This window comes from Thermobia domestica, chromosome 8 (genome assembly GCF_964235325.1).
Source record: "Thermobia domestica chromosome 8, izTheDome1.hap1.1, whole genome shotgun sequence".
In the NCBI taxonomy this organism is placed as follows: Eukaryota; Metazoa; Arthropoda; class Insecta; order Zygentoma; family Lepismatidae; genus Thermobia; species Thermobia domestica.
Genome location: NC_137461.1, coordinates 122,508,802 through 122,520,864, shown reverse-complemented (window position 1 = coordinate 122,520,864; position 12,063 = coordinate 122,508,802). Strand labels below are relative to the sequence as shown.

At 35.4% G+C, this 12,063-nt stretch overlaps 1 protein-coding gene across 4 annotated transcripts in view; it reads left to right on the top strand.

Moving 5' to 3' along the window:
• The window catches only part of LOC145693188 (sodium/hydrogen exchanger 9B2-like), a 96,207-nt gene that overhangs the window by 67,981 nt on the left and 16,163 nt on the right, over nt 1-12,063 (top strand). For all 4 annotated transcript variants that reach the window (XM_081768964.1, XM_081768963.1, XM_081768961.1 and 1 more), the window contains one exon: nt 5,511-5,672. In XM_081768964.1, coding sequence (XP_081625090.1) covers nt 5,511-5,672 — 162 coding nt within the window. The remainder of the gene's footprint in view (nt 1-5,510; nt 5,673-12,063) is intronic.

Below are 12,063 nucleotides of genomic sequence, written 5' to 3'. Positions count from 1 at the left end.
GGACATACGGTTGATCCATTGTGACAACTTTCTTTCATTTGAAACCCACCAGGTACTTTTCATACAGTTTCCTGCAGTTCGTCTTATGTTCTGCAATGTGACGCGGTAGCAGATGGTGTACATGTGTCTTCCGCACACATTTCAACCTGATGCGCTTGCGAATTGTTTTGTTCACAGTTGACTGTGCGAGGTGCAATTTGTAGCCCATATCACATTGCGTCGGGTTATTTTCTTGGGACACCATTCGACGGATTCCCCTTAACACTACTGGTGTCACTTTGCTTGCAGCCCTTCTCCTGGTGGTTTCCGTGTGTGAAAGTTTCGCAAAGGGAGCTTGTTGTGTGTAACGGGCCGCAAGAGTTTCGTTGTAGTCACCCCGAGTGTTAACCCATTCTCCCAAGAGTTCCACAATGCGTACGTACGAAAACTTAGTATGAAAAAGAGCCATTACGTAACCCTCCCAATACCAGTTGATTTTCGTCGCCATTTGATAACACTCACGCAACTACAAGAACAGACACAACACTACTCCTGCCAGCAAACTCAATAGTTCCAGCTTGATATGCCAGGTGGCAGCACCGAATCGAAAATTGTCTGATATACGGCGAACCACCTCCTCTATTCAAAGTGTCTGGGTTGGATTTGTACCTACTATGAGACACGTTTTTCTTAGTTTCTTCAAACAAATGACCAGGGAAATAATGTCGAATACCAGTCTCTGAAGAAAGTAAAAGCTTGAAATATACTGAATGCACGTGTTTGTCATTAGATGATCCGTAAACTCAGATTATACTTGAAAACTAAAACTTTTTCTCCATCTGAGTATAAAAAGAACATTATGAATGTGGATGGATGCTGAAAGAATAAGTAGCGAAAGTAAATATATAGTAAAGATACCGTGGGAAGATGAAACTTACACTAGAAAGGAAAACAATAACTAGACGACTAGATATTTACATGGCCATGATAATATTGGGAAGAGCTATTGGCTGGAAATAATTGGGTTGTTAACTTGAGGATAAGATGAATTTAAATTCAATGTTCAATTTGATGGAATTTTATTCGCGAAATAAAGCGAAGTTCTGTTAGCACGTGATTATTAACATGAATTACAAACATACGATAAAAAATATCCAGAAAACCGAAGATTTATTTTGTTTATTTGTTTGCGTTAAGATTTGGTTCTTTATTTACTCTTGTTTTGCATCTGTTTATCTCATCTTACACATCATAGAAATATAATTCTTTATTTTATACTATGTATCGTTAGTTATAATTTCAAAAAGCAGTGTACTAAATTTTAAAATTATTCTGAAATTTCAGATTTAAGTTAAAAATATTTTAATTGTAGCAAGTGTTCCAATAAATTGATTGACATAAGGTGTAGACTTTTCAAAAGTAGATACAGGTCTAAGAAATCGGGCGTAAGTTGTGTATTGCTCTGTATTTAAATTATTTTATAATTAGCAACTTATGAAAAATATAATGTTCTTAACTTCATACTTTGTAACGATATCCAGTATTGGTTTTTGGTTTTCTTATATATATATATATATATATATATATATATATATATATAGATAGATATAGATAGATAGATAGATATAGATATATGTATAGGGTGCAGAAAAAGTCCCGGAATGGCCCAATATCTCGCGAAATATACAGATCAGCAAAACAGAAAGCAGTCCCGTACGCTAAGAGTATTGCCACAGAGAACGGGACTGCCAATTCGCATTTTCATAATGTGTTGGTATCCCAATTTTTTGTGTGTCGATTCAATCGCTATCCGTGAACGGTCTGTCTTCAATTCTGTGTCATATCTTTGATAATTTTTTCTGGAGAATCCAAATGTGCAATAAAAAAATGGGGGTTTCCATTTAGAATTTTAAAGCTGCTTCCCGTACTTCCGAAAGGGTGGGGATAGGCGGTTGTGTTTGGTATCATTGGATAGCTTTTCCAAAACTATTTAACACGTGTTTTTGTTTGTTTTGCTGACCTGTATATTTCGTGAGATATTGGACTGTTCTGGGACTTTTTCCGCACCCTGGATATATAAGTCTGAATGAACTATACGGACAAACTGTAAGAGATAATTCCTCACATAAAAATAAGAAAAAAAAAAAAAGTTAATGTGAACATGTGGGGAAATGTGCGTAGTTTCAGAGATAGGGCTGTCCAAAAGCTTACAAAAACTACAGGGCAACACGCGATTTTGAAGAAACCATGGAGTGGTGGTCGATATCAACTACAAGAAGTCACACATATGCTATCCAAAAATGTGTATTTTAGCAATGTGCAATGTGTACACAAGGGATTCCTCACAGGGCATAATTCACAAAATGTTCTCAACAAAATTCTCAGACATACTCTGAATTAAAGACAAGTTCAAAGTCGGGAGAAAACAAGCTTTGACAGGAGTGAATACATGATGCTGCGGTGGGAAGTCAGAATTGTTACGGACTGCCAGCCCCACGGTTCGGAATAACACGTGCTGGAATGCATTTTTTCACATTATATCTTACAGTTTTTACACGCATAAGCATGAAACAATGCATCGCAACACGCATCATGCCGAATGCGAGGAACTGTGGAACTCGAGGTTCATAACACTTCCGTCTTCTAGTCGACACATTACGCGTGCATTGTTGTCAAGGCTTACTTTTGTTTACTTTGGACCTAGTTAAGTCAGAACATGTCTAAGAATTCCTTTGGGAACATATCTGGGAATTACGTCCTGTAGGAAGTCCCTTGCGCACCCATTGCACATTGCTGAAATATCCATTTTTGAATGTAGTTTTTCCACGCTTTTGGACAGCTCTAGCTCTAAAACTATGCTTTTCCCCACAGTTCGTATGAACTTTTTTTTTTTCTTTCTTAATGTTATTTCAGTGTGTAGAATCACCTCTTAGAGTTTGTCGATAATGTTGACTAATTCCCTGTGTATAAAGAATATAATTGAATTCGATTCGCTATAATTTGAACGAAACAATTTCTCACAAGTTTACATAAACTTTATTTCTTATGTTTTTGTGAGGAATCAACCTTAACAATTTGTCGGTATAGTACATTAATATTTTGCACATATATATAATCTTAACATATTCACAATAAAATCGATAGCTTAAGTGAAGTTTATATTGTTTATTCGGGCAGAATTTAACTGCCGCTTTCTAATAATTGATAGGCTGTGAAATTATGTAGTAGAAAGAGGGTAGTACTTCAAGTGCACTTAGAGCTCCTTCGTGGCTAAGCGGTTAGCGTACGCGCCTTTGGCGTGGGAAACCCGGGTTCGATTCCCGGCGGGAGCTCATGTGGTTCGAATTCCACGTTAATCGGTAGGTCTCGTCTCATATAACCTCGCAGCTGAAAGGGACGTTAAACTCAAAATTAACTCAATTCAACACATTCAAATGCAGTTACTCATTTTGGTAGTTAATAGTTTCTAAATACTAAATCGCTGCAGACTCCAAATTACTGTGTTGTCTATTGTTTTTACGATATTATAAAAATTATAAAATAATGCAAACCTACATTGTCAGTAATCGATTTTTTTATTTTCATTATTTGTATAGAACTCCTATGGGGCTTTTTGACACTTAGCTTTTTATTGAACGATATACATAATTGATTGTAAATGTGTGCTTATAAAGTTATACAGGTTGCGTGTGAATAAGACCGATATTTAAGTGATTTCTTTCACAACAAAATAATAATAATAATAATAATAATAATAATAATAATAATAATAATAATAATAATGGATTTTCTAGGGGCGCTTATTGCCTTCAAAATCTTAGTTTTCAAATTATTTAGATAAACATATATTTCAAATAAGTATATGTCTATGGGAGTTCAGAGGCAAAAACAGGAAACTATATCCATGAAATAGGTTGTACAGAAATCAGAGCTAAGTGGGAAAACCTCTGATCCTCTCATAAGTATATGAGAAATAAGAGGAAAGATATTGGATAACAGGAAAATTACATTTGTGCTTTTTCTATCAGTATCGATCCAGTTTATATTATAAAGATACTCGAAAGTGAGATGTGTTGTGGAATTTTCGTGCCACTTATCTCCTTAATTTAATTTCTTAATCCGATCTACTATTAAACATCCGTTTCATAGGAATCTACAGTTTGCCTTACAAAGTTTTATGATCCTTGATGGCAATCCAAGCATAAAATGAAATTAGTGGAAACAGGAGCTAGTGTAGTTTATTCACCTAGGCATGCATTTCAGACATAGAATGGTTATATTTATTGGATACGAAATATGTTGAAAATGAGTTTAGAATAGAATACATTTTTTCCTATGTTCGTAGTTCTCAACACTGAAGATACATAACGGTAGTGATGGATTTCATAATGGTATATTCTGTGGTTCTGATAGAGATTTTTCGATTTTACGTGTAGAAAGATTTTCTTGATTGGAACACATCTTGAGCTTGCATACATGCTTTTTACATGAAATATACACTTACAATGCAATACTCAACTTTTATAGAAAGCTACAGTTATTTGACGTGTCGATACTGCATGAATACTTTCAGCAATGACATACTTACAACGTAAAAACTTATGTTACGTGAGGGCAGTTATGTAAGATTTCAATACCATATCAATGTCTTCAGCAGTGAAATACACATTTACAAACATATTATTTAACTTTTATAAAAGTGTTAGTTACATGAGGTTTCGATACTGTATCAGTATCTTCAACAATAGAATACACTCTTACAGAAGAATGGAATGCATTGTATTTAAAAGTCAATTCTTTACCATTATTTTGAACAGTTGCTTTTCACACAGTATTGAAGCAGATTCCTCGCTTTCTTTGAACAGTTCCCTTGCACAAGGCCCATCAAGCTCTGGTTTCTGCATCGGTTGATTGTATAAATTTGGTTTTCTCTTTCGGTTTAAATCGTCATCGGTGTACTAGTTTGGAAGAAAGGTGCGTTTTAAAATCTTGGAAACCAACTGTCAGACGACCATTATCTCCTAAACGAAGCACCAAAGAGCCCACGTTTCAATAAAGCTTTAAATTTTTCTTCCTTCGGTTTCGTTATTGAAAATAATCTCAAAGTTTGTCAGTTTTATGAGCAATGTTACCAGCAACTATAATGTACACAAATTCGTCGCTGTTACAAATAAACGTAAGTACAATTGCATTCCGAAACAGTTTCCAGAGTTAAATTTTAATCTTTCGCTTTCCAAAAGTATTTTGACATTAAAGAGGTATTGCTAGATTAGGAATGTTGGAAAGTAAAATAAATTTAGTTTTCACGTTTATTTCTTTATCTTAAATTCGTCTTCATGTATTTTAATTTAATTTTTATATTTTATATTATGTTCATTATTGTATTAATACTGTAATCAATCCATAATTACATTTTTTACCGTCTTTGTTGAAGGAGATATATAAAATTGTATTATATAAGTGTATATAAGTTTTAACTTCGTAGTCTGAAAATTTCACGAATTTATGAAATATATTTAATGTCTCCTTAGCCATACATAGTGTTCCTCCGAATTGTAATGGTGGGTGGAGGAGGTATACTTGCTCTGTTTGGTAGTCAGGTGATTGGATATGATGGTTCTGGACCACTTGCCTGCATCACTATAGCGTTCGTAGCGTGCTGTGGATGGAAAAATCAAGGTTGGGAAAATCAGGTAAGTTTTTCACATTGCAGATGTGTACTTGGTAAGTTTTATTACTATGTTTGTAGATTTAAATTTTATTCATGTTAATCATGTGTGCGTATTTTTCTTGTCAAGCTTGACCGTTTTACTATAATACAAAAGAAAGTTAAAAGCAAAAAGACCAATCTGGTAATTTTAGAACTCTTATAACGAGCTTGACGAAGAATTTTTTTCTGTGGTCTTACTGCACCTTTACTTCAACCAAATCATGAAACAATGACGGATTTCTTTCTAAGCATTTGTGTAAAATCCCTAACAATGATATATATAATATTCTGTTCAAACATTTATTGTATGATGTCTTTTGAATATTATTAACTGTCGATTACACTGATATATAAAATATTCAATCCTGATTACCATTGTTATTACATGACCTCAAACTTGCAGTTAATTTATACTTAATATTTTAAACAAATGAATAAATAAAGTCAGAAGCAGATTGTTTGCGTAAAGTTTTTACACCAAATAAGCAACTGAAAATAAATAAATAAATAAAATAAAGGAATCTCATTTCTAGTCGTACCAATCGAATAATATCAACGACTTTCTGTTTCTTAAGCATTAATGTGGCAGAGGTATTTGTATTAATTTTGGAATATTCTTTAGTTGTTATATTTTTTAAATATGTACACCTTGTCTCATAAAGGTTGGCCGCACTCTTTATTGTTATTTTGAGGCAAAAATTTTCTAAGTCGAACTTCGGGTATCTTCAGAAAAAAGTAAACCAGGTTCGAACTTTCAAGCCAGCCCTTGCAGTCGGGAAAAATTTTGCACATGTGTTTTTCTTCTTTTAAATACGAAGTGTTTAAGACTTGTTACGAAGTGTAGAAAAAAAGCAACATTGATTGAAATACGTAATGATACAATATTTCGAAACATTGTATTAATGTCAGCACATGCTTGTTTGCCATTTAGCTCTCCATACATAATGGAACATTTAGATACGTAAAGGAATTTTTCCATATGTAAAAGAATGTTAAAAGTTAAGACATAGAACATAACTATCGCCTGAGTACTAAAATAAAAGTCAAAGTAGAACAAAAACAGCGTTTGCAGTGGATATGAATGTCGTAATTATCTTGAGAGCCGTTATACATCGCTAGAAGCATGTTTCGAAGAGAGCTTGTATTAGCTCAGTGGTAAGCTGTTGGATTTCAAATTGTAAGGTTGAGTTCGATTCTCATCTGGGTCAATGCTTTTTTTTTATGAAATTCTATTTTCCGCAATGCATGAAAAATTATATAAAATAATTACATTAAAATACATCAGTTGTATATATGTAACATAATCATTGCAGAACATGGTAATTATTATGTTTAAAATATAACATCTGAGATAGGTGTTCACAGTACGTCGGTATTATATATGAGAATGTTAAATGCAAGTTAAGAAAATCGTTTAATAGCAATAAATAAATTATGTAGTGTATTTATTTGCAGATATTTGTCATACAGGTGTTACTTCTCAATATTCTTATTACAGCATGCCACGTATATTCGTGAAATACAGTATATTCCTACGGATATAGAAAGAGTATAAACAGAGTATTCAAAGTCGGACCCTGCTTCCAGACACACAGCTTTTTCCTATCCCCTTAACGTCACGAAAAGAAACACAATTTCTCTTTAGAACGGAATATCGTTACATAGAGTTTCATTCGAATACGTTGATATACTTTTGTATATTCATCTCTCTCTCTCTCTCTCATTTTGTTTATGTGTGTGTGTTGCGGAATATCCCAAGTTGAATACAACATTTGTAACGTATATGAGCATCATTGTTATTGAACACCGGAAATTGAAAGTCGTGTTTCTTCACATTGGGTTTGTGTGTTCATGTCAGCTCACTGATAGAGTACGGTCGTGCCAATGATGAGGTCTTGAGTTCAAAGTCTGAAGCGATTTATTTATTTATTTTGTTAGTAGAACTGTACAAAAATCGGATACAAGGAGTGGTTTACTTCTAGAAATATTTTCAGAAACGTTTAGGTAGCCCTGAAAAGGGCTGTTTTCGGGAGTTAAGGCGGGGACATTAATATTGTGTCCAAGACCCTTTTGAATTTATTACACGCTCCATTCTTCTGGGCATGGAATCTATTAAATGGGTGACAAATCTATCTCCTTCTCCTACCTCCAGCCATGCCTCGGAAACAGAATGCCACAGGTCATTCCTAGTTCTTGGTGGATCTTCCTCAGGCCAACTGTCCCTTAGAGTACGCTTCACTTCTGCCCACATATTTTCCATGGAATTGAGGTCTGCTCCACGAGGCGGCCAGTCAATTAAATCAATCTCAGGCTGCTCTGCGAACCATTCCTGAACCACACGGGAAGCTTGTATTGGCGACTGGTCTTGCTGGAACTGAATTACACCATGAGGCTGAAATACTCGCACAGATGGCACCGTGATATTACTCATAATGTCTAACTACTGAGCACTGTCCAGATATCCTTCAATTCTGTGAAGCTGCCCTGCTCCGCGACTGGAAATCCAACTCCAATATGAAATAGATACATGGCCACTGAGATTGCAAGCAGCCACATATTCAGGGTCATATCGGGTGCCTCTCGGACGATACACAAAACAGCGTTCCTCATTTGATGTTGTGAATATGGATTCATCTGAGAAAACAACGTTTTCCCAGTTGCGATCCACATTCGCATGTGCAAACGCGAGATGGTAAATTTTGTGTTCGTCTGAGAATTTTTCCCTCACCGCAGCAACACGGTCACGTAACCCAGCATGACGAAGCCTTCGCAGAGCTGTCTGCTTACTACCAGGAAAGTGAGAAGCTTCTATTAGCTGTCTAGACGTCCTTAGTGGGTCTAACCGGATTTCGTTTACTAATCTCGCATCTTCGGCTTCGGTGGACACATGAGGACTACCAGGAGATCGTAAATTACAAGTCTGACCTGTAGCACCATATTTCCGAATCCATCGCCTTCCTGTAGAGGCCGGGACACCTACTCGCCTGCTTGCTGCAGTTGCAGAATAGCCTTCCAACTCCCATAAAGTCATTACTGCTGTACGTCTATCCATAGTTATCAATGTTCTGAGCTATGAGCAGGAAGCAATAGGTAAAAGCTAGTACCTGACATGTGATGGGTTACTTGCACTACACGCCTATTGTGGGGAAGACTTGGTGAACGACTCGCGAAAGAAATCTTAAAATGGTGCGCCCTAATGATAATATTGAAAACAGTTGTCATAAAGGAATATTAATACAGCGATAAGCTGTTTAAAGAATGAATTGTTATACTGACTTTACACGTATAAAAACATATACCATATTCCAATCAGATTGAGTGATATGATGATAGCTGTTTTGAGACGAACACTTTCGAAGTCCAACTTTAGGTATCTTCTGAAAACAGTAAACTAAAGCTACTGGTTCGAACCTCCAAGCCAATGTTAGCAATCGGGAAAAATTGTACAGATATGGTTTTCCTTCCCTTAAATATAATAAGACATGTTGAAATGGTATTAAGTGTAGAAGAAAGTAACATTGATTGAAATACCTGATGATACAATATTTCGAAATTATGTATTCACACTCTCGTTTCGTCATTGTGATTTCCATAGGGAAAAGAGCATTTACGTATGAGCTGAGTTATATTTCATTAGAAGCAGCTTCCGAAGAGCGGTCATGTTAGCTCAGTGGTACACTCCCGAGCGTTCAAATCACGAGTTCGTGAGTTCTATACCCGTTCAGGTGACATTTTTTATGATATTCTATTTTCCTCAATGCATGAAAATTATGTAAAAGAATTATATTAAAATTCATCAGTTGTATATATTTATATGTATGTTTGTATTCATATAATCATTTCACAACATAAGTAATTATTATCTTTAAAATATAACATCTGAGGTATTGACAAAACGTCGGTATGTTATACGTGAATATTAAATACAAATTAAGAAAATCGTGTAATAGCAATAAATAAGTTATATAATGTATTTACTTGCAACTATTTTCATACGCAGGTAACTTCGCAATATTCGCATTACACCATGTGATTTAGGTAGATAATATCCAAAATCGTATCGTGGTTCAAGACAAAAAACTAGCTAGCCCCAAACTGTCACGTAAGAAATTCACGAATCGCAAAGGTAACGTGAATAGATTGAGAGCGGTAATGCCTTAATCGCTCTCTCTCAACTCTCTCTTATTTGTATTTATACATATAAAAGTGTATGTATGTAGTTTGCGTATGTATGTTCCAACATAACTCATGTATGCCTAGAGCAGAGTTTCTCAAGCTGGGGGTCACGAGATGGTTTAATGGGGGTCGCGAAGGTAAGCGGAAGAGATAAATATAGTTAGAATCTAATACCGGAAATTATTTTTAAATATTTTTTGAATTTTGTTCTGATAGGCATATTTTTTATTTTATACATACTGTAAAGAACAACAAAAAATAAGTCTACTAAACATTTTCAAAAGGTGCAGAGTTGTTTAAAAATGAATTTAAATGAAAGAGATATGATATAAAACTAATGAGAACTGTATATTGAAATACCAGAAAAATACACATGCAACAAAACCTGCATATTGAAATACAGTTAAAGTTGAAATCTAATGAGATACCTAAGCATAGTGTAATTTTACTGGTGCACCTAAGCATAGTGTAATTTTACTAGTGCAGCAATGTCTGGTTCAATCTTTGTGACGAACATTATCAAGCCATTTTCAACTGATAAGCGATTTCTTGTCTTTATTTTAATTTACCATAAAAAAAAAAAAAAAAAAAAAAAAACTTTCGCACAGGTACGATATAGCAAATGGAATTATTACTTTTAAAGCAGCAGATACCAGACCAGGATATTTTTCTCTCCTCATCAGGCAGAACTTGTTCCAGTCTTCGTTACAGAAAACCAGTTGCAAGGATTTGTCGCACGATAATTCTATTAGTTCGTCAAGAAATGGTGGGCTTAGATCAGCTACGTTAATGGCTTCTTCAATGAAGGAGTTAACATCCATCTTGAACCAACATCTTCATTGTAGGGAATATAGATATTACTGTTACTGTATCCACTATCAGTGCCGTGCCGTGGGGACGGAGCGCCGCGCGCCGAAAAAAGGGGGCACAAAATTCGGAGGAAATGTGTTACTCATGTTAGGGAAATGCATGTGCACATGTATGAAATAGAAGGAAAAACGTAATAAAAAGTTATCAAAATCAAGGAAAAGCAGGGTTTACTTGTGAAAATTTTATTGCGCTTCGTGCCAGCCATGGTGGCGCTTCGCAGCTAGTCTGTCGACCTCACTCATATGTACGGAGACATCGTCGTATACTCTCGCCCAGGGCGCTAATTTTCCATGGCACGGCACTGTTCACTATAAACAAGAAATGGATTCTGCTATTACAGAAATAGGTATGTTAAAAATCCCACACAAGCTTATTATAAAACACAAATTATAACAGGGTCGCTGGCAAGAGGATGTGATAAAGCGGATCGTAATAGGAATTAGGTTGAGAACCACTGACCTAGAGTAATTTTAACCATATTTCTTATGGTCTCAAAAAGAGTGCTGTCGGGTTAGCTATGGAGAATGGGAGGGGGATACATATAAAAGATTGTTAGAAAATGATCGATATTAGTGTCGAATTCATAGTTTTCGGGGTCGCTTAGATAAATAGTGTGACTTTCGATTTCGCTTAACTCCGATTAAGCTCTCATTAGTGGGGATAGGCACGAGCGACTTATCTTTGAAACTCGACTCGACTCGAAACATACATTTTTGAGGTCTACTCTAGGACTCGGTGCGAAAATTTTCCTCCAACTCGACTCGGATTAGGGTCGAGTCGAACCAAAACGAACCAAATGCTGTGTGTAGTCCTACCTAGACACGACATAGACAATACAATTATTCTATTATCAATGATACTACTACTACTACTACAAATTATTATTATTATTATTATTATTATTATTATTATTATTATTATTATTATTATTATTATTATTATAACACCGTATATAAACATGAACAATAGGCGGTTAGTATCGGAATACTAAAAGCTAGTTGACTGCCGACATCGGTAGTCATGAAATCTACAAGACAAAGACATCTTTCATTACCCTAAGCTGTAAGCGTCGGTGGACTACAGATGGTCAACTATTGACCTCTCGCCAAAAATTGGTGGCTCCGCAGTGGCTCCAGTTCCATTTTGAAAATTTTACCACCAGCGGTAGAGACGCGATTAAACGCCAGCGAACCACAAAATTACTCTTCCAAAATATGTTAAATTGCCTATATGTGTGATTTGTTTATATTTAGGTGAGTCAAAAAAACACTAAAACATATACCCCGGGTTGGGCGTGAACTATCAACGTTACGATTACTAGGCACGTG